General features: G+C 42.9%; 1 protein-coding gene, 1 long non-coding RNA gene and 10 other non-coding genes across 12 annotated transcripts in view; 11 read left to right on the top strand and 1 right to left on the bottom strand.

Moving 5' to 3' along the window:
- Positions 1-1,562: 1,562 nt before the first annotated feature.
- On the bottom strand, positions 1,563-4,145 carry LOC129444312 (uncharacterized). The gene is made up of 5 exons (XR_012360314.1): positions 3,447-4,145; positions 3,133-3,346; positions 2,886-3,056; positions 2,431-2,643; positions 1,563-1,768 (listed from the first exon to the last, which is right to left on the bottom strand). It is a non-coding gene; the product is annotated as an uncharacterized lncRNA (long non-coding RNA).
- Positions 4,146-8,771: 4,626 nt separating this feature from the next.
- Positions 8,772-8,912, top strand: LOC129418133 (U4 spliceosomal RNA). The gene has a single exon (XR_008635997.2). It is a non-coding gene; the product is annotated as a U4 spliceosomal RNA (small nuclear RNA).
- Positions 8,913-10,330: 1,418 nt separating this feature from the next.
- On the top strand, positions 10,331-10,403 carry trnak-uuu (transfer RNA lysine (anticodon UUU)). The gene has a single exon. It is a non-coding gene; the product is annotated as a tRNA-Lys (tRNA).
- A 101-nt stretch (positions 10,404-10,504) lies between these two features.
- On the top strand, positions 10,505-10,586 carry trnas-aga (transfer RNA serine (anticodon AGA)). The gene has a single exon. It is a non-coding gene; the product is annotated as a tRNA-Ser (tRNA).
- A 1,253-nt stretch (positions 10,587-11,839) lies between these two features.
- On the top strand, positions 11,840-11,980 carry LOC141354451 (U4 spliceosomal RNA). Its single transcript, XR_012360883.1, has one exon. It is a non-coding gene; the product is annotated as a U4 spliceosomal RNA (small nuclear RNA).
- Positions 11,981-12,585: 605 nt separating this feature from the next.
- On the top strand, positions 12,586-12,658 carry trnak-uuu (transfer RNA lysine (anticodon UUU)). Its single transcript has one exon. It is a non-coding gene; the product is annotated as a tRNA-Lys (tRNA).
- Positions 12,659-12,759: 101 nt separating this feature from the next.
- On the top strand, positions 12,760-12,841 carry trnas-aga (transfer RNA serine (anticodon AGA)). Its single transcript has one exon. It is a non-coding gene; the product is annotated as a tRNA-Ser (tRNA).
- A 1,382-nt stretch (positions 12,842-14,223) lies between these two features.
- Positions 14,224-14,364, top strand: LOC141354470 (U4 spliceosomal RNA). Its single transcript, XR_012360902.1, has one exon. It is a non-coding gene; the product is annotated as a U4 spliceosomal RNA (small nuclear RNA).
- Positions 14,365-14,960: 596 nt separating this feature from the next.
- trnak-uuu (transfer RNA lysine (anticodon UUU)) lies at positions 14,961-15,033 on the top strand. Its single transcript has one exon. It is a non-coding gene; the product is annotated as a tRNA-Lys (tRNA).
- A 101-nt stretch (positions 15,034-15,134) lies between these two features.
- On the top strand, positions 15,135-15,216 carry trnas-aga (transfer RNA serine (anticodon AGA)). The gene has a single exon. It is a non-coding gene; the product is annotated as a tRNA-Ser (tRNA).
- A 1,382-nt stretch (positions 15,217-16,598) lies between these two features.
- On the top strand, positions 16,599-16,739 carry LOC141354469 (U4 spliceosomal RNA). Its single transcript, XR_012360901.1, has one exon. It is a non-coding gene; the product is annotated as a U4 spliceosomal RNA (small nuclear RNA).
- Positions 16,740-19,016: 2,277 nt separating this feature from the next.
- LOC141352804 (uncharacterized) overlaps positions 19,017-22,553 on the top strand; it is a 5,297-nt gene continuing 1,760 nt past the window's right edge. Inside the window, exons 1-3 of the mRNA XM_073858814.1 lie at positions 19,017-19,990; positions 20,667-22,259; positions 22,380-22,553. The exon at positions 22,380-22,553 is cut by the window's right edge and continues 30 nt beyond it. Of these exons, the coding sequence (XP_073714915.1) occupies positions 19,738-19,990; positions 20,667-22,259; positions 22,380-22,553 (2,020 nt within the window). The 5' untranslated portion in view covers positions 19,017-19,737. The remainder of the gene's footprint in view (positions 19,991-20,666; positions 22,260-22,379) is intronic.

The following is a 22,553-nucleotide window of genomic DNA, read 5'->3' as shown; positions in this document are numbered from 1 at the left end:
TTACCGAATTGCTGGAGATGCAAACAGTAAAACAAGCAATGACTACGTCTTAGATCCTTACGAAAATTAATCATAGTTTTACTATAGTTAAAGCCAAAATCATGGTTACAACAAGATGGTTTCGAAAACCAACCACCCAACAGCTTAAAAAACCTTAAACCTTACTGTAGTAAAACCACGGTTATTCTTGTTAGATGATAATCCATTATTGCATAATTGTTAAAGACTTTCACCGGAACAGATAATGTTTATTCTTCTTCTACAAAAACATGTCAAAACTAAATAAAGAAGTCTGTTATAGCTTATATACCTTTTATCATTCTTTCCGTGTGAGGTTAACATCATTATCTGTATTTTAAAATCATAAAAAAATAACAATGTTTTCAACGTAAAAATACATTCACATACATGTAACAGTCAGTGTTTATTTGAACTGTGATGAAATGTTCGCGGTGGAAACATCCGTAGGCTAATTGAATGCGAAGGCAGCCACAGTGCGAGGTGAACTAGCGTCTGATAATGCAAACAATTCGGTGAGAGGATCAAACAACGCTGTAGTTCTGTCACCTACAGACACGTAGTAATCTCCATAAATACTAATATTTATCTGTTTATGCTTCGGTCAGCGAATATAACACTCTCAATCAGCCCTGCTGCCACCATGTTTCCCACGTGAGAGGCCAGGCAATGGGAGTTGTTGGCCCCACCTTGACGCAGTGATTCACAGGACGGGGGCGTGGTCAACTCGGAATGCATTATCAGTTGAATTTTGCTACATACGTTGCACGTTATGTAAATGAAAATGCAATCCCAAGTTTCCCACCTGTAAATGTAAATGCATTTAGGGAAAATTACATTTAAACGATAATTTTGCTTTTTGCTTGACTATGTAAAGCACATCTAATCAATCCAGCTAATACATTTCCAATTTAATTTTGCTACATCCATTGCACGCTGTGTAAATAAAAATGCAATCCCAAGTTTCCCACCCGTAAATGTAAATGCATTTAGGGAAATTTACATTTAAATGATAATTTTGCTTCAGTTTTTGCTTGACAATGTGAATGACATTATATCAGTTCGGGTAATACATTTCCATTTTAATTTTGCAACTTCTAAAGCATTAAAATATGTATTTAAAACAGGGCTGTAGAAAATGGAAAATGTAAATTAAAGTATTACATTTTCATTTCTATTTTGCACCAAGGTTGCACATACATGCATGGAAAATGTAAACTTAAATACAGAAATGCATTGTCATTTTACATATGTCATTGTCATATTGCATATTACATTCTAAATTGAATTTAGCTACCCATATGCTTCCATACTGTAAGACTAAGCAATTCTTTAGTTACAGTACTTGTTCATCTTTGTTAACATACATAATAAAGCTGTTCTTTTGTTAGTTAATGTCAGTTCAGGTTCATTTATTTTCATAGATACAACTTTGATTTTAATCACGTATTAGTAAATGCTGAGATTAACATAAACTAAGATCAATAAATGCTTTATAAAATGTGGTTATTGCTACTTCATTTTAACTGATGTAGTCAACAAATGTTAACAAATTTTGTAAGGGGTTAATAAAAAGGTTAATCATGAATCATAATAAACTAGTAAAGTAACATTTCTATGTAATTTAATCCTCCTGAACCTCAAACCTGCATCTCTGGCAGAGTTACGCCCACTTCACCATGCTCCAGAGGAGAGAGCAGGTCTCCTCTGTCAGACTGTGCCAGCAAGGTCTCCACAGCTATATGCTTATCTGCAATAAAGAGTCATTCAACATTTAGTAATAAGAGAAATATATCCAGCTAATAATCAATTATTTGCAAGAAACACATGAAAGTAAAATAAATCAGCAACGTGGAATGAAAAAACTAAATAGAATACTTGTAACCTCACAGACACATCTAATAACCACATTCACATTACATTACCATTTAGCAGACTTACAAAGTGACTTACAAGAATTAGGAAACAAACAGTTATCATAGGAGGGCAAAACAATAATAAAATAAGTGCTTATAGATGGTTTCATCGGGCGCACATGAGGTGACGCGATAAGCGTCTGGTCATAACTTTACTTCCGGTTTCTGTTTGTTTAATGGTCCGACTAGTTGCTGAAACTGAACCCTTAAACAAATACATTGTTGAAAATAACAAATGTTTTGGGTTCCTATCTATGTGTTGTTTATATTGCTTGTTATATAAATAAACTACTTTAAAAGGTCTTTGTTGTTACTTATTCTTCGCAGAGTTTACCGGAAGTTACGTGATGACAACAAAGCTGCATGTTTATGTTGTTACTGCTGAAACCGTCTATACGCGTTACAAGTTTTAGTGTTCAGGCGTGATGAAAAGCTTTTGAAACACAATGGTGCCTGAAATCACAATTTTAAGAGAAAGTACAATAATGAATCCTACCAGTGGGTTTCCCAGGGGGCGTAAATTCTGGAAGGAGTGCACATCCAAGGACTCTGTTGCTGAGTATGTTCATGTAGAACATTAAACGTGCGTCATACATTTTGGTATGTGATACACCACTTATGTCCACAGCCTGATGTGCCCGGTTGATGTTCCATCTTGATGCACCCTCAAGCATGTACATCTGAGTATGAAGAGCATTACATCTCCACCCTGAAATACATAAGGTTTCATATGGTTAAAATACCATCATAAACCCAATTGATATAACACTTATTCAGTTGTTAATTTATTTCTGACCAAAATCTGTTCAAATTTTATGCGTTTTATTTTGTGGCAATTTTCCCATGTAATTTTAAAATGGTAATTGATGTTTTTCGAGGTATTGTGTTAGAAATTTCAGTATTGTGACAACACAACCTTAAATATACACATGTCATATTATTTCAATTTACCTGGAATAAAAGTGCACTGATGGTGATGAAAGCTTTCCAGAGAAGAGGACCCTCTGCCACCTCAGTACATCCAGAACCTTGTCTCCCTTCTGTAACCTGGAGCCCAGTTTTGTGTAAAGCTGAACACCGGGTGGATCTTGGATGCGGGGTAATTCTTCTCTAATATACTTGCTAATACAAATTATACATTTATAACCACTATAAATGCATACACATTCCTATTAGGAATAGTTAAAAAGCTACAAACCTGTCTTGCTGCAGCAGTCCCTATTAACATAAATCACAGCTGGCTCTGGCTCCCCAGCATCCTTGTATCCCTTCACAATGCCCTGACACAAGTTGTCTAGAGCAGCTCCGTCACCAGTGGTTAGGACACAGTTTATTACTTGGCCAAACTCATTTCCAATGTTGGTCATCCAGGTAGCGGTGTCCGCAATGCCACCAGCAAGCTTTTTAGTGATCTATATAATTACATAAACACATAAGGTATAATCACTGAACATCAATTTAAGTTTATATGCATATTTATAAAAAAATATATAAACACACACACACATTTACCTTTTTGGTAGAATCAAGCTTCAGGATGCTACCATATGTTGATGTTATGACACCCTTTAGCTCATCATGGTGACTCAGAATTTTGTTGGCATGGGCGGTCTCAAACCACTGTGCTAAAGGTAGGGGGCAATAGGGTGGTGGCTGCTCATAAACCACTTCTAGTTGGGTCAGGGCACTTTTTTTTATGGAACTCACAGTCTGTCAGGTAATCTATAGTCCGTCTTGCCCACTCCTCACTATGAATTTCTTCCAGCGCATGCTGCAAGTAACTAGAACTGTTTCCTGCAGTTCTAGGCTTTAGCAAGGTTACACACTTCCTGTCAAGGGCAAGGTGAGTGGTCAGAACAGCTGGGAATTTATTTCTTTGGGAGGGATCCAGTTGTTTTAGGATCTCCGAACTCCAAGGGCAGACAGGAATCATACATTTACTGCAGCGAGGGTAGTCTGCTCCATTGAGGTAATACCTCACTTTAGTGTAGATCCCTGAATGGTGCATCTTCCTATTGCACTGTGTACACTTCAGAGAAATAACCCACATCCTCATAGGGCCCCACAGAAACATTCGCTGCCTGAAGTAATTGCTTGGATTAGGTGGTGTAGTAGTAGGCCTGCTGGGACTTGGTGGATGAAACCAGTTTTGGGAAAACTGCTGCTTCAGTCGGCCCGTGCTGTCATACAGACACTGAGCTATCCACTTCTGGTCTGCTGGTTTGATCACTCGACAAAACTGCTTGGGGAGAAAACTCACCCAATTCACTTCAGGAGGCCTCATTAATGAAGTGTGAAAGGTAGTTTGTGGAGCTCCTTGCTGCTCTTCGATGTATGCATGTAACTGAGCAGTCGATGTTGCTGGTGGATCCACAGATTGTCGATCTTGGTCTAAAAGACTAGTCAAACGATGATTATTTTCAATGTGGTGAAGCAGTCCAACTGCATCCCACACGTTTGCACCACATTGGTCACAACTTTCTTGGACATGGTAGTCCGACAGATGTTCAGTGAAACCCTCCACAACAACATCTTCCCTACAAAGAGAACACTTAATTAAATTGCTGCTCTGAGGGGCTGGCCTGGAGGCTGTACTGCTCTGTGGTTTGGAGGCTGCACTGATCTGAGGGGCTGGCCTGGAGACTGCACTCCTTTGAGGGGCTGGGCTGGAGCCTGGACTTCTTTGAGGGGTTGGGCTGGAGCCTGCACTTTTTTGAGGGGCTGGGCTGGAGCATGCACTGATCTAAGGGGCTCGTCTGAAGCCTGCACCAATCTGAGGGGCTGGCTTGGAGCCTGCACTTTTTTGAGGGGCTGGGCTGGAGCCTGCACTTCTTTAAGTGGCCGAGCTGGAGCCTGCACTTCTTTGAGGGGCCGGGCTGGACCCTGCACTTCTTTGAGGGGCTGGGCTGGAGCCTGCACTGATCTGAGGGGCCGAGCTGGAGCATCCACTGATCTGAGGGGCTGGCCTGAAGCCTGCATTTCTTTGAGGGGCCGGGCTTGAGCCTGCACTTCTTTGAGGGGCTGGGCTGGAACCTGCACTGATCTGAGGAGCCGAGCTGGAGCATGCACTGATCTGAGGGGCCGAGCTGGAGCATGCACTGATCTGAGGGACTGGCCTGAAGTCTGCACTTCTTTGAGGGGCTGGGCTGGAGCCTGCACTGATCTGAGTGGCTGAGCTGGAGCATGCACTGATCTGAAAGGCTGGCCTTGAGCTTGCAGAGATATGAAGGGCTGGGCTGGAGCCTGCACTGATCTGAGGGGCCGGGTTGGAGCCTCCACTGCTGAGGGGTCCTGCCTGCATGCCTAATGCTGTCTGCTCAGCTGACTGTAAAAAAAGATTAGTTCTTCCCTGGGCTTGAGAATATTGCCAGTGCAGTAAACAATGTTCTTTTTAGCCTTAAAATGGTGCATCATTTGGTACACAAATATCTAATACTTCTAAATTATAAAACATTGCTAAAAAACATGTTGTGCATTACTGCATGCCTTCTGTCATTTGATTCACACCTCACATTTTTTGGGAACTGAAGGAGCTTTTAGAATAGTTGCAAAAACACCCACCTTCAGGTATTCATACATGTAGAATTTCACAAATTATACTGAGGTTATCATAATATAACACACACACACACACACACACACACACACACACACACACACACACACACATCATTATCTGACTTATATTTTTAATGTAAAGCTTTACAGCACAAATCATTTAACTGTACAATGACTTGTCCATCAGTCCACCAAATTAAATGTTTTTAAACAATACTTAGCACATAGTCTACAAAGCTTTTTAAAGTCATAGGAGTTTTGACATACTTCAGGCTTCTAAATAATGTTTCAGGCCTTACAACACAAATCATGCACATTTTTCTGTTATGTTTTTAACCTAAATTGTGGTACTTCCCTTGGGCATACTTCAGCATGATATCATGCCAGTATGAATCAGGTTTACCTGTCTTAGTCATGTCTACAAATATAAAACAACAGGGTAAATATCAGACAACTTGAGGCAGATACAACGAACAAATAGATTTTTTTGGTGGTTTTGACCTATGGATGCTTGTTTGATTATATGACTGTATAGTATGTTGTATGAATAGTAATATGAAAGCATGGTAAACTAGTCAAACTTTTCAAAGCATTTGTAAGTAAACAATAAACAAAGTTAATCATTAATAATAGTTAATACCAAACATAAAAAGTAAAAATATATGTATATTTGGGTTGTTTTTTTGCATGTACTGATGCTGATATTATACAAAAAATATTAAAACGAATTACAGACAACATACAGCATAGACCATTTAATGCAAGTTAATGTTTATAATATTTTATTGTGTTTTTTTCCGTCTCTGCAAGTAAGAATGTTTATAATGGGAAAAAACTGAATCCGTTGTGACAAGCACTAAGCGGCACATTCAGTTGACGAGCATGATGCGTTGCCTTGGAAACAAAAATATTCGTAAAAAAAAAAACTCACTCCAATCTGGAGTAAGTTTTAATAACAGCTGTTTTGGTTTCCATGGCAACTCATCATGCTCGTCAATGGAAGGAATTGTTAAACTTGCGTGTAAAAATGTTTATTGTAGCGTGCATTTATAAAAAGCAAATATATAGTAATTACGTAAAAATTATAAAAATAACATTACTAAAGTTATTTTCTAGTATTAAAACATACATCTTCATTTAAATAACTTACTGCTTTCTTTTCCTCAAAAGATAACCTGTTATGTTTACATAAAATATTCGCTAAGAAGATGGAAACTTTAATAAACTCGGGTTGGATTTTATTTATTACACTGGAAACACAAAATATGTACACACTGTATTTTTACATTCGTAATCATCATATCGTCGTTGTATATACTGTATATAAAGATAACCGGCTATTTGTTCCAAAATGAAAAGCCACCACTATTTATACCACCATATTGTCCAAATATAACCTCTAATATCTAACGTTATACAAATTAAGCATTAAACCACCAAGTTAAGAACCATTATCTAAATTAAACGAATGCAACGTAAACGGTTGAGACTGAACCCAGTCAAACGTTCCGCTTTTCTTTCACGTAATACTGTAAAGTTACTTACCTGAAATCTATCCGAAGATATCCAAATTATCAAAATGTGTTTTGTAGATGAATATTCAAAGTGTCGCAGTGTAAAACTACGAGCGCATCTTTGGTACTTGCAGGTTTTATGGATGTAGTCACGTGACAGTGTTTCGACCAATGGCTGTTTTGCCCCTGTTTAGCCAATGGCTGCTTCGCTCTGTTCGGACCTGTTAGGACTCAGAAATCTGGATGTTAGGATTGTTAGGACTTGCGTTAGGAATTGGTTCGCAAATGTTAGGACTTATTTAGAATAAGTCTAAAGTGGTTTAGGCTGAGTGGTTAAGGCGATGGACTAGAAATCCATTGGGGTCTCCCCGCGCAGGTTCGGATCCTGCCGTCTGCGGGCATCTCCCTTTGGCTTTAGGGTCAGCTTTCGTTCTCGATGGTGGATTGGACGTTGAGAGGCGTTTGCTTAAGGTTTGCTGATGAACGTTAACAAAAAAGTTGATTGAGACCTCGGAAAATCAATGCCAAGCGCCTTCCAGTCGACACACTCAGGCAGACCTGCAGGCGGGGTTCCGGCAGAGCCTGGTGGCACGCCGTGATCATATAGTGGTTAGTACTCTGTGTTGTGGCCGCAGCAACCCCGGTTCGAATCCGGGTCACGGCAGTCCATTCGAGAAGATGCGTGATTGACCCTGTTGCTGTCCCTTTTGTGACCGGCTGGTCCATCCACTCTCTAAAAACGTAACCTCTTCTTACAAGTCCTTTTTCGGCACACACCAAGCCCAGAGGGTTCGCCCGGACGACTCGTCGTAGTCGCGTGCTTCAGGCGATTGACTCGAAAGCCGTTGGGGTCTTCCCACGCACGTTCTAACCCCGCCGACTAGGAGCGTTTGTTACCTGGACGTTCTCTTGTTGGACGTTCCAGCTCACGAGGTGCTGTATTTCGGCAGCTCAAGTTGTTACCATGGGATGTGCGAAGGGAAAACTAAGCAGCCTTTTGTTGTTTCTCCTGTGTGTGTTAAACAAGCAGCCCTGTTGTGGAGTGATGCAGCTTCCATTGTCATTTCGACCATATACAGCACGTACAACATGAGGCCAAAGAAGAGCTGGAACAGGTCTTTGTTTAGAACGGATGTGCATTGTGGCTAATCGTGTTGATCCTAACCTGAGCCGTGTTCTGAGAGGTTAAGGATTAAGGCGCCACCCCTTTCTTTTCACAATTCCCATAATTCCCTGCCCCAGATTGTTGTCCTTAATTAATTTAAACGTGTTTTTGCACTTATGCTTTTCTTTATAGAAAGCGAATAATAAATAAACTTCTCGTGAAGATCTCTTACCCGCCGAAAAGGCACAACATACAGCAAAGCAGTACCTTCTTCTTCGTCTTCTTTTTCTTCTTCGTCTCTGTTTAATGGCGGGTAGCACCAACTTTAAGGTGCATTATCGCCACCTACTGTGTTGGAGTATGAAGCAGAGTTTTTCCCCACAAAAAAACCTAGATACTTTAATCAATCCTGTTATCTTTAAATAATGAAATAAACTCTCCGAGCCATAACAGATTATATTCTAAGGGTTCAAGTCAACAATTCCCACTTGCCTAATTGCCCCCTGCAATGTTTACCCTTTCCTCAATATACTTTCGACAAAAACGAAAAACATGCTCTAAAATTTGTACCTGGAGTCTAATCTCAGTTGAAAGCTTGATTACCACTATGTCGTCCAGCGTCCAGGAATGTGCACAGGAGAGGTCGTGACCTTTGCTGTCATTCTTTCGCAGAGGCAATATCGTAGCCTATGAGGTTTACCCGAGGCGTGAATATTGCTGGTTGAAAACTTTACCCAATACCCCGCCGGGATGACTTGAAATACGGTCAGCTTTGGCAATTTTTGCCAGTCTCTTAAGAGACTTACAAGGTCGTTGTAAAAGAAAGATGTCCGCTGGTGTTGTTTGTAACGAGATTAGGGGAATCACAGTTTCATCTAGTGATGGGCAGAGCGAGGCTTCGTGAAACACTGAAACAGTTGAATCAATTGTGTCGAGGCTTCGAAACATAGTTCGAAACCGCCTCCACAGTGACACCTAGTGATCATTTGCACGTATAGCCATAGCGCAGCCTTGACAAGGTTTTAGACGATCGCTGACAAATTGTATCCCACATGTTGATTAATTGGCACAAGTAGTCGGGTGGGAGAGTGGATAGTGTCGTCAACTCTCATACAATAACCCTTTGGATCGAACCCTGGGAAACGCATTACTTTTACCGTCGTCACAATGAAGTTACATATTTTTTTGTTGTTGTTTTAACATCTGTTTGACAACTACATGAGCTTTTAGGCTCATCATTGTCAATAACTATAAGCTGGTCTATTTAATAAATAAATTGAATAGAGATAAATACCACATAAACAATAAGAAATTAATCAAATATATCAAGCCACCATGTCACATATAAATATCTGCTGTGTGTGGAAGGACTTAGCCTACTTCTTTTTTGCAGATAATTTCTCCAGCCTTTGAAAAACTCCTCCCACAAACCCCACAAGGTCAATATGCGTTTATTTCACTTTTATACAGATGTGCGAGTGTGTTGTCTGTTCCCGACCGTGCCAATCAAACGCTGATTCGGCAGACCACACCTGATGAAACACTAAGTGAAACACTTCGAGGCTTCGTTTGGTCATAGTCACGTGACATGGGTGTTTTGAATCAAGCTTCGGATCAGTGTTTCGACACATCTGCTCTTCGGGATCTCGCAAAGCTTCGGAACGACTGTTTCGCATCAGCCATCCCTAGTTTCATCCCAATCGTTGGTGTCACATTCATTTCAAGCTTTGATGAGGGTGTCGACGTTAAAGATATCAAGGTTGCGTGTTTACGGAGTGTTCTTTACGTCACGTGGGATGATTTTGTGGAGAGATAAGCAAATCACAAAAATGATTTAGCAGGCTTTTCACAGGGAGGGTCACGTTTTTGTCACATGTGCTTTATCTCGTGCAACTCGAGAGTCAGTTCATCATGTTACGCAGACACACCTACATTTACTAGAGCTTAGTAACGCTGCCTCTCTGATGACGTTTTGGAGGACAACAGCTTTTTCCCCAAGAGAAGAGTGTCTCAAGCTGAAGCAAGACTTCTCCACTTAAAGAGCTCTCACGTACTCTGTTAGAAGACTGAAGCAGGCTCCTGCTCATTTGTGGCATCCTAGTAACATTTACTGTCCGCAGACCGGCGAGTAATGAACAGGTCATGATAAAGAAATTCCATCTTTGTCTGCAAGCGTTATCAGACGAGAGGAGGCATGAGACGTGAAGCTCTGGAACTGAGCCCGGATAGCTCAGTCGGTAGAGCATCAGACTTTTAATCTGAGGGTCCAGGGTTCAAGTCCCTGTTTGGGCGATGAGTGCTCTCGCGAGAGCCTCGGTTGCATTTTGTGCCGCTGTATGAAGAGCTCCATTTCGTTGGAAACGGAGAGAGTAAAACATACCCAACATCTGCATGTAGTCGTGGCCGAGTGGTTAAGGCGATGGACTAGAAATCCATTGGGGTCTCCCCGCGCAGGTTCGAATCCTGCCGACTACGTCTGCGGGCGTCTCCCTTTGGCTTTAGGGTCAGCTTTCGTACTCGATGGTGGATTGGACGTTGAGAGGCGCTTTGCTTAATCGTATAGTGGTTAGTACTCTGCGTTGTGGCCGCAGCAACCCCGGTTCGAATCCGGGTCACGGCAGTCCATTCTAGAAGATGCGTGGTTGATCCTGTTGCTGTCCCTTTTGTGACCGGCTGGTCCATCCACTCTCTAAAAACGTAACCTCTTCTTACAAGTCCTTTTTCGGCACACACCAAGCCCAGAGGGTTCGCCCGGACGACTCGTCGTAGTCGTGGCCGCGTGCTTCAGGCGATTGACTCGAAAGCCGTTGGGGTCTTCCCACGCACGTTCTAACCCCGCCGACTAGGAGCGTTTGTTACCTGGACGTTCTCTTGTTGGACGTTCCAGCTCACGAGGTGCTGTATTTCGGCAGCTCAAGTTGTTACCATGGGATGTGCGAAGGGAAAACTAAGCAGCCTTTTGTTGTTTCTCCTGTGTGTGTTAAACAAGCAGCCCTGTTGTGGCGTGATGCAGCTTCCATTGTCATTTCGACCGTATACAGCACGTACAACATGAGGCCAAAGAAGAGCTGGAACAGGTCTTTGTTTAGAACGGATGTGCATTGTGGCTCATCGTGTTGATCCTAACCTGAGCCGTGTTCTGAGAGGTTAAGGATTAAGGCGCCACCCCTTTCTTTTCACAATTCCCATAATTCCCTGCCCCAGATTGTTGTCCTTAATTAATTTAAACGTGGTTTTGCACTTATGCTTTTCTTAATAGAAAGCGAATAATAAATAAACTTCTCGTGAAGATCTCTTACCCGCCGAAAAGGCACAACATACAGCAAAGCAGTACCTTCTTCTTCGTCTTCTTTTTCTTCTTCGTCTCTGTTTAATGGCGGGTAGCACCAACTTTAAGGTGCATTATCGCCACCTACTGTGTTGGAGTGTGAAGCAGAGTTTTTCCCCACAAAAAAACCTAGATACTCTTAATCAATCCTGTTATCTTTAAATAATGAAATAAACTCTCCGAGCCGTAACAGATTATATTCTAAGGGTTCAAGTCAACAATTCCCACTTGCCTAATTGCCCTCTGCAATGTTTACCCTTTCCTCAATATACTTTCGACAAAAACGAAAAACATGCTCTAAAATTTGTACCTGGAGTCTAATCTCAGTTGAAAGCTTGATTACCACTATGTCGTCCAGCGTCCAGGAATGTGCACAGGAGAGGTCGTGACCTTTGCTGTCATTCTTTCGCAGAGGCAATATCGTAGCCTATGAGGTTTACCCGAGGCGTGATCATTGCTGGTTGAAAACTTTACCCAATACCCCGCCGGGATGACTTGAAATATGGTCAGCTTTGGCAATTTTTGCCAGTCTCTTAAGAGACTTACAAGGTCGTTGTAAAAGAAAGATGTCCGCTGGTGTTGTTTGTAACGAGATTAGGGGGATCACAGTTTCATCCCAATCGTTGGTGTCACATTCATTTCAAGCTTTGATGAGGGTGTCGACGTCAAAGATATCAAGGTTGCGTGTTTACGGAGGGTTCTTTACGTCACGTGGGATGATTTTGTGGAGAGATAAGCAAATCACAAAAATGATTTAGCAGGCTTTTCACAGGGAGGGTCACGTTTTTGTCACATGTGCTTTATCTCGTGCAACTCGAGAGTCAGTTCATCATGTTACGCAGACACACCTACATTTACTAGAGCTTAGTAACGCTGCCTCTCTGATGACGTTTTGGAGGACAACAGCTTTTTCCCCAAGAGAAGAGTGTCTCAAGCTGAAGCAAGACTTCTCCACTTAAAGAGCTCTCACGTACTCTGTTAGAAGACTGAAGCAGGCTCCTGCTCATTTGTGGCATCCTAGTAACATTTACTGTCCGCAGACCGGCGAGTAATGAACAGGTCATGATAAAGAAATTCCATCTTTGTCTGCAAGCGTTATCAGACGAGAGGAGGCATGAGACGTGAAGCTCTGGAACTGAGCCCTGAGCCCGGATAGCTCAGTCGGTAGAGCATCAGACTTTTAATCTGAGGTTCCAGGGTTCAAGTCCCTGTTTGGGCGATGAGTGCTCTCGCGAGAGCCTCGGTTGCATTTTGTGCCGCTGTATGAAGAGCTCCATTTCGTTGGAAACGGAGAGAGTAAAACATACCCAACGTCTGCATGTAGTCGTGGCCGAGTGGTTAAGGCGATGGACTAGAAATCCATTGGGGTCTCCCCGCGCAGGTTTGAATCCTGCCGACTACGTCTGCGGGCGTCTCTCTTTGGCTTTAGGGTCAGCTTTCGTACTCGATGGTGGATTGGACGTTGAGAGGCGCTTTGCTTAAGGTTTGCCGATGAACGTTAACAAAAAAGTTGATTGAGACCTCGGAAAATAAATGCCAAGCGCCTTCCGGTCGACACACTCAGGCAGACCTGCAGGCGGGGGTCTGGCGGAGCCTGGTGGCACGCCGTGATCGTATAGTGGTTAGCACTCTGCGTTGTGGCCGCAGCAACCCCGGTTCGAATCCGGGTCACTGCAGTCCATTCGAGAAGATGCGTGGTTGATCCTGTTGCTGTCCCTTTTGTGACCGGCTGGTCCATCCACTCTCTAAAAACGTAACCTCTTCTTACAAGTCCTTTTTCGGCACACACCAAGCCCAGAGGGTTCGCCCGGACGACTCGTCGTAGTCGTGGCCGCGTGCTTCAGGCGATTGACTCGAAAGCCGTTGGGGTCTTCCCACGCACGTTCTAACCCCACCGACTAGGAGCGTTTGTTACCTGGACGTTCTCTTGTTGGACGTTCCAGCTCACGAGGTGCTGTATTTCGGCAGCTCAAGTTGTTACCATGGGATGTGCGAAGGGAAAACTAAGCAGCCTTTTGTTGTTTCTCCTGTGTGTGTTAAACAAGCAGCCCTGTTGTGGAGTGATGCAGCTTCCATTGTCATTTCGACCGTATACAGCACGTACAACATGAGGCCAAAGAAGAGCTGGAACAGGTCTTTGTTTAGAACGGATGTGCATTGTGGCTCATCGTGTTGATCCTAACCTGAGCCGTGTTCTGAGAGGTTAAGGATTAAGGCGCCACCCCTTTCTTTTCACAATTCCCATAATTCCCTGCCCCAGATTGTTGTCCTTAATTAATTTAAACGTGTTTTTGCACTTATGCTTTTCTTAATAGAAAGCGAATAATAAATAAACTTCTCGTGAAGATCTCTTACCCGCCGAAAAGGCACAACATACAGCAAAGCAGTACCTTCTTCTTCGTCTTCTTTTTCTTCTTCGTCTCTGTTTAATGGCGGGTAGCACCAACTTTAAGGTGCATTATCGCCACCTACTGTGTTGGAGTGTGAAGCAGAGTTTTTCCCCACAAAAAAACCTAGATACTCTTAATCAATCCTGTTATCTTTAAATAATGAAATAAACTCTCCGAGCTGTAACAGATTATATTCTAAGGGTTCAAGTCAACAATTCCCACTTGCCTAATTGCCCTCTGCAATGTTTACCCTTTCCTCAATATACTTTCGACAAAAACGAAAAACATGCTCTAAAATTTGTACCTGGAGTCTAATCTCAGTTGAAAGCTTGATTACCACTATGTCGTCCAGCGTCCAGGAATGTGCACAGGAGAGGTCGTGACCTTTGCTGTCATTCTTTCGCAGAGGCAATATCGTAGCCTATGAGGTTTACCCGAGGCGTGATCATTGCTGGTTGAAAACTTTACCCAATACCCCGCCGGGATGACTTGAAATACGGTCAGCTTTGGCAATTTTTGCCAGTCTCTTAAGAGACTTACAAGGTCGTTGTAAAAGAAAGATGTCCGCTGGTGTTGTTTGTAACGAGATTAGGGGGATCACAGTTTCATTGGTGTCACAATTATTTCAAGCTTTGATGAGGGTGTCGACGTCAAAGATATCAAGGTTGCGTGTTTACGGAGGGTTCTTTACGTCACGTGGGATGATTTTGTGGAGAGATAAGCAAATCACAAAAATGATTTAGCAGGCTTTTCACAGGGAGGGTCACGTTTTTGTCACATGTGCTTTATCTCGTGCAACTCGAGAGTCAGTTCATCATGTTACGCAGACACACCTACATTTACTAGAGCTTAGTAACGCTGCCTCTCTGATGACGTTTTGGAGGACAACAGCTTTTTCCCCAAGAGAAGAGTGTCTCAAGCTGAAGCAAGACTTCTCCACTTAAAGAGCTCTCACGTACTCTGTTAGAAGACTGAAGCAGGCTCCTGCTCATTTGTGGCATCCTAGTAACATTTACTGTCCGCAGACCGGCGAGTAATGAACAGGTCATGATAAAGAAATTCCATCTTTGTCTGCAAGCGTTATCAGACGAGAGGAGGCATGAGACGTGAAGCTCTGGAACTGAGCCCTGAGCCCGGATAGCTCAGTCGGTAGAGCATCAGACTTTTAATCTGAGGGTCCAGGGTTCAAGTCCCTGTTTGGGCGATGAGTGCTCTCGCGAGAGCCTCGGTTGCATTTTGTGCCGCTGTATGAAGAGCTCCATTTCGTTGGAAACGGAGAGAGTAAAACATACCCAACGTCTGCATGTAGTCGTGGCCGAGTGGTTAAGGCGATGGACTAGAAATCCATTGGGGTCTCCCCGCGCAGGTTTGAATCCTGCCGACTACGTCTGCGGGCGTCTCTCTTTGGCTTTAGGGTCAGCTTTCGTACTCGATGGTGGATTGGACGTTGAGAGGCGCTTTGCTTAAGGTTTGCCGATGAACGTTAACAAAAAAGTTGATTGAGACCTCGGAAAATAAATGCCAAGCGCCTTCCGGTCGACACACTCAGGCAGACCTGCAGGCGGGGGTCTGGCGGAGCCTGGTGGCACGCCGTGATCGTATAGTGGTTAGCACTCTGCGTTGTGGCCGCAGCAACTCCGGTTCGAATCCGGGTCACTGCAGTCCATTCGAGAAGATGCGTGGTTGATCCTGTTGCTGTCCCTTTTGTGACCGGCTGGTCCATCCACTCTCTAAAAACGTAACCTCTTCTTACAAGTCCTTTTTCGGCACACACCAAGCCCAGAGGGTTCGCCCGGACGACTCGTCGTAGTCATGGCCGCGTGCTTCAGGCGATTGACTCGAAAGCCGTTGGGGTCTTCCCACGCACGTTCTAACCCCGCCGACTAGGAGCGTTTGTTACCTGGACGTTCTCTTGTTGGACGTTCCAGCTCACGAGGTGCTGTATTTCGGCAGCTCAAGTTGTTACCATGGGATGTGCGAAGGGAAAACTAAGCAGCCTTTTGTTGTTTCTCCTGTGTGTGTTAAACAAGCAGCCCTGTTGTGGAGTGATGCAGCTTCCATTGTCATTTCGACCGTATACAGCACGTACAACATGAGGCCAAAGAAGAGCTGGAACAGGTCTTTGTTTAGAACGGATGTGCATTGTGGCTCATCGTGTTGATCCTAACCTGAGCCGTGTTCTGAGAGGTTAAGGATTAAGGCGCCACCCCTTTCTTTTCACAATTCCCATAATTCCCTGCCCCAGATTGTTGTCCTTAATTAATTTAAACGTGTTTTTGCACTTATGCTTTTCTTAATAGAAAGCGAATAATAAATAAACTTCTCGTGAAGATCTCTTACCCGCCGAAAAGGCACAACATACAGCAAAGCAGTACCTTCTTCTTCGTCTTCTTTTTCTTCTTCGTCTCTGTTTAATGGCGGGTAGCACCAACTTTAAGGTGCATTATCGCCACCTACTGTGTTGGAGTGTGAAGCAGAGTTTTTCCCCACAAAAAAACCTAGATACTCTTAATCAATCCTGTTATCTTTAAATAATGAAATAAACTCTCCGAGCTGTAACAGATTATATTCTAAGGGTTCAAGTCAACAATTCCCACTTGCCTAATTGCCCTCTGCAATGTTTACCCTTTCCTCAATATACTTTCGACAAAAACGAAAAACATGCTCTAAAATTTGTACCTGGAGTCTAATCTCAGTTGAAAGCTTGATTACCACTATGTCGTCCAGCGTCCAGGAATGTGCACAGGAGAGGTCGTGACCTTTGCTGTCATTCTTTCGCAGAGGCAATATCGTAGCCTATGAGGTTTACCCGAGGCGTGATCATTGCTGGTTGAAAACTTTACCCAATACCCCGCCGGGATGACTTGAAATACGGTCAGCTTTGGCAATTTTTGCCAGTCTCTTAAGAGACTTACAAGGTCGTTGTAAAAGAAAGATGTCCGCTGGTGTTGTTTGTAACGAGATTAGGGGGATCACAGTTTCATTGGTGTCACATTCATTTCAAGCTTTGATGAGGGTGTCGACGTCAAAGATATCAAGGTTGCGTGTTTACGGAGGGTTCTTTACGTCACGTGGGATGATTTTGTGGAGAGATAAGCAAATCACAAAAATGATTTAGCAGGCTTTTCACAGGGAGGGTCACGTTTTTGTCACATGTGCTTTATCTCGTGCAACTCGAGAGTCAGTTCATCATGTTACGCAGACACACCTACATTTACTAGAGCTTAGTAACGCTGCCTCTCTGATGACGTTTTGGAGGACAACAGCTTTTTCCCCAAGAGAAGAGTGTCTCAAGCTGAAGCAAGACTTCTCCACTTATAGAGCTCTCACGTACTCTGTTAGAAGACTGAAGCAGGCTCCTGCTCATTTGTGGCACTTATGCATGAGACGTGAAGCTCTGGAACTGAGCCCTGAGCCCGGATGGCGTTCCCTGCCACCTGTAAGTCGTGGTTATTCTTGGTTATGACAGCCAATCACGTTCCCCGCTGAAACCAAGATTTGCAAGCAACGGCCAATCAGCGTTCCCGGATGAAACCAAGATTCGCAAGCAACGGCCAATCAGCGTTCCCGGCTGAAACCAAGATTTGCAAGCAACGGCCAATCAGCGTTCCCGGCTGAAACCAAGATTTGCAAGCAATGGCCAATCAGCGCTCCTGGCTGAAACCAAGATTCGCATGCAATGACCAATCAGCGCTCGTATCGCTATCATGAACCTGTCTGCTAGTAACAACCAAGAATTGACCAATCAACGTCAAGAGCCCCCCAGAGCTTGCGGATTACGACCGGAGAAACATCTTCAGGTAAGTCACTTGTCAACAAAAATAAAGTAGCAAATATTTTAAATTGTTTTAAACGAAAAACCTCTAGCACAGACTAGCTTTGTAATTTAGGTAATTAATCCAAACTAATAATTAAACGTCAATTGTTATTTTATATATATGTATATATATATATATATGTGTGTGTTGTTGTAATCGTTATAACGTTACTGTAATCAAACTTATATGTTTTATAGATTTGCCGAGTAATCAAAATAAAGTATAACGTTACAGTTTACTACATCTTTACTACAACTTCGTACACTGTAAGTTACAGTAGCAAATTTTTAATTGTTTTAAACGAAACACCTGTACCGTTAGCCAGGCTAACATTAGCTTTGTAATTTAGGTCATTAATACAAACTTTTAATTAAACATCAATTGTTATTTTATATGTTGTTGTTATAATTGTTATACTGTAAGTTAATCTGTATGTTTTATAGATTCACAGAGCAATAAAGTATAACTGTAAGTTACTACAGCTTTACCACAGCTTCGTACACAGTAAGTTACATGCTTCTATTTTTAGAACCTTTAAGTGTATTTTGATGCTAAACTTACTTGTTTTAGCTAAATCAATTGTAAATGCATGATTTAACGTTAAATGCTTTACTTTTAACGTTATTAGAGCTTACTCTGGAATATAATGCTGATATGTAAGTTAACATTTTGAATCTGTTGGAAAAATATACATATTTATATACATAGAATAATAAAAAGCAACACTGTAAGGTGATCATGAGTAAATATATGCAATTTCTGCGTTATTAATGTGATTTTTTTTGTCAAAACATGAAATATAAATAGTCAGAGTCAATATGTTTGTTATCAGACATCAAAATAATATCAATCTATGCACAAGTTTTCTATTTTAGATGAGGGACTGTTATGAATGTTATGGAAGTGAAAAAAAGACACACGTTTTTGAGAGAAAACATTTGTAGGATTTCAGTGAATTATTATGCACAAACCAGAAGCCAAAAACAAAACAAATGGAGAAGAGATGACCCTTTTTTAGAACAAAAACAATGCATTTAAATGTAATTTTCATGTGTGCATTAAAGAGGAATATGTACTGTTATGGATGTGACAGTTCTGAAATGGTTTTTATATGATTATGAAAAAGACATACTTAAAATGCTTTAAAATCTTTAAGAAAGAGACCTCACACGGGTATAAAAACCACAAATTTTTGACATCTAAGCAATAAATGCAGTGAAAATCTTTGGTAAAAAATGTTTCATGATAAAGTTAGCATTTGTAAGGAATTGCCCATATAGTAATGTAATTTACACAGCTGGATTAACAAATGTGTTTTCTTTTTCTCTGTAATATTTATATCTTCATTTTTTAATTCAGATGGAGCCTCGCTTCAGGAGACGGGCTGATGGCAGTCTGAATCTTTCGGACACACTGGAAGCAGCAAAGGTGAAGGAAGCCAACAAAGGAAAGCCTTACACAAGACCCCTGTCCCCGGAGGCTGTGCTGGACAAGGCCAAGAAAAGCTTAAGTCAGCACCATGGAGATCCAGCTAACAGAAAGCACCTGCTGGGTTTCTTTGAAATCCAGTTTGGTATCTTTCGTGGGCAAACATTCAGGTGGGTTGCAGAAAATGCACTAGGGTATGCTGCTTACCTGGTTGCATCTATGAAGAGGGACCCCACAGGAGGCAGCAAAGACTCTCAAGAACATGCCCACAACAAGGGGAGTTTCAGGGAGTATATTGAGCTCTTTCCTTCTGGCAAAATTGCCATTGCTATGAAGGAAGAGCAAAATGATGCAAAAGCTTCCAAGCATGATGCCCCTACTCAGCACGCTGCACCCACCCAGCACGCTGCACCCACCCAGCACGCTGCACCCACCCAGCACGCTGCACCTACCCAGCACGCTGCACCCACCCAGCACGCTGCCACCACCCATGCTTCCACTGCCTCTCTACGCTCCCTCTTGGTTGGGAAGTTGCCTGACCAAAGAACCCTGACCAAGACCATAAAAAGGATGGTTTCCCCCATCAAAACCACACCTTGTAAGCAAACATTTATGTGTAAAATACTTGGTTTGTTTTTTGTATTTGTTGCTGTTCAGGAGTCATGTTTAATTGTCCCTTGTTTTGTTTTGTAGCTTTGGCCCAGGCACGTGCACGACCCTCTGCCAGCCTCACCCATCCAACTGTGTCCATTGAGGGAGCCACAGGGCCCACAGCCACCCTCACCGACCCGACTGTGTCCATTGAAGCCACCGCAGGGCCCTCAGCCACCCTAACCCACCCCTCTGTGTCCACTGAGATAGATGACAGCACACTGCTGGCAGAGGCAACTATGTTTGAGGAGGCACATGTGGCATGTACGTTTATACTTATTTAAAACATATAACAAAATATTCAAGTGTCCTTTACAGGCATAATAAAGTAAAGTAAAACAATGGGTGGGTTGCACCGACAAGGATTAGGCCCAAACATTTAATCTTGTTTAAAAATAAACAGGGTTACATTTAAATTATCATTTTGATCCAGGTTTAAATTTTACATTAAACCTAGATTATGCATGACAAATGCGCTGGCACAGCATTATATCACAATGTCTGAGCTTGTTTCCTGCCACATTGCTCCATTAATCAATACAATAGACTGTTTTAATAGATTGTCAAATGTTATTATTTTGAATCAACCCTTTAGATTTCCGATGCATGTAGGTAGTGATTTATAATACAAAAATGACTTTACCTTTGCCTGCATAAACTGTTTATTTTCTTTTGAATGACAACGTCAACATTGTTGCTGTTTAATTACAACAAATTCATCGTGGCGGACAAAATAAATCACAGATGAAGGGTGTAGTTAAGGTTTTAATCTAAGATTTGTTAATCTGTGTTTAAATTGAAGTAGTGCAACACAAGTCAAATTAAAATTAAACTAAGATCAACAAACCCTGGATTAGCTCTAAACTGTCTGTCAAATTCTAGGCTTAATTGAAGCCTTGTTGGTGCAACAATGTGAATTAGTGTTTATGTTTTTTTCCAGCAAAACGAGTCTGTCTTCCAGCTGGATGGATACACACCCTGCCTGAAGTAGACCAAAGGTGGATATCCAAGGCCCTGTTCAGGTGGGCTGCACCAGGCCGTCCTGAGCTGATCTATAACAGGGTGGATAAACTTTGGTGGTATCCTCCACCGGTACCACTGAAGACCAGTAGTGCTCCTTCCTTGGAGAATTACTTTGGCCATCCTCTGCTGCTCTGGATGCCACGAAAGCTGTGGCAATTGAAGCTGACCTGTCCACATCCAGACTGTCAGAAAGACCTTCTGACCTCAGCTGGCCTGCATCAAAAGATCAGGGTCGTGATTGCTTTAAATAGTATGTACTTTGTGGCATCTGAGTACCTGGCCTGCCGAAGATGTAAGAGAAAGGTCATCAGCTGGAGCCATGATATCGTCTCCCAACTCGACATTGGCCACAGAGTGCAGTTCCCCTGCATTCTAACCTCAAAACTTGCATGTGACTTTCAGGTAGTATGTTTGATGCGTCAACGAGGCCTGGGAAACAGCAGCAGCCAGATCCAGCGCAAGCTGCAGGAGCGTCATGCTGAGGTCTGGTTGCAAAAAACAGTCCAATATCTTACAGATTGCAAGGGGATTGCCAGTGCTGTCACATCAAGCCTGATACTGCCTGTGACATTTGAACCGCTTCCTCCAATGCCTTCTGTCCCTAAGCACCGGTGGCTGATGCAGGTCTATGCCCAGGATGTCCTGCAACGGCTGGATGAGATCAAGGCCGCTATAACATCACAATATGGTCGGATCTTAAAAATGGATTCCACTAAAAAAGTAGCCAGAAAACTAGCAGGACCCAGCTATGGCACCGCTGCCTGGGCAACCAATGTTGGAAATGAGCATGGACAGGTGATCATGTCCGTGCTCACAGCAAGTGAGGGTTTTGGTCTTGGGCCAATGATTGAAGGCCTCATTAGGAGATACAGAGTGGCTGGGGTAGCTCCTCCCGAGGTACTGTATGTGGACCGAGACTGCTGTGGCAACACTCTTCTGAGGAGGATGTTTGAAGAGTGGGAGCAAATGACCATCCGGTTGGATATATGGCACTTTATGCGGAGATTTTCTGTGGGTTGCACCACTGACTGTCACCCGTTATATGCCACATTTATGAGTCGCCTCAGCCACTGTATTTTCATGTGGGACCAGGACGACCTGACGGCCCTGAAGATGGCAAAGCGTGCAGAGCTAGAAGCTGACTGGAGACCATCATCTGAAGCTGATGTACTGCGCCGTATCAGCCGTAGCGAGCTAGCCCTACATTGCAGGAGAACCACTCGTGGGACCAAGGAGACCCTGACGATGATTGAGAGCCTCATTCAGGCCTTTGAAGGAGATGCTGGTCGTGACACTCTGGGAGTCCCTTTAATAAACTCAGCCCGGATGACTGAGGTCATAAAGTCCCAGCGAAAGCATGTGGCCTGCATCCAGGATCCTCAAGGTGTGCAGCTCTACATGCAGACGGGCACTTTAATGAAGGGAGGGCATCGTCTGCCAACTTACCGCTGTGCCAGAGGTTCTACTTCGCTGGAGTCTTTTCATCTGCACCTCAACAGATTCATCCCAGGTAAGTAATTTTAGTCACAGAATTTTTTTAATAAGATTTTACTTAATTATATAATGAAATAATTATGAGAATAGCAAGAACAGTTATTTATGTATTTATATGATTTTTTTTAATGTACAGGCACGCTGGCAAGTGACACCTTTTTTCAGGCGTATCTATTGGATGGACTTGCAAGGTGGAATGAGGACCGGGCTGTGGCAGCAACAACTGATGAGCAGCAGCCACATTCCTATAGTCATCTTCTCCGTCATGCTGCCAATATTCTTTCAGAGGAGGTCATGGGCATGAAAATCA

The sequence above is a fragment of the Misgurnus anguillicaudatus genome, chromosome 21, assembly GCF_027580225.2.
Source record: "Misgurnus anguillicaudatus chromosome 21, ASM2758022v2, whole genome shotgun sequence".
NCBI classification, from domain to species: domain Eukaryota; kingdom Metazoa; phylum Chordata; class Actinopteri; order Cypriniformes; family Cobitidae; genus Misgurnus; species Misgurnus anguillicaudatus.
Note: the sequence above shows the minus strand (reverse complement) of the source record. Positions and strands in the feature narration are given on the sequence as shown.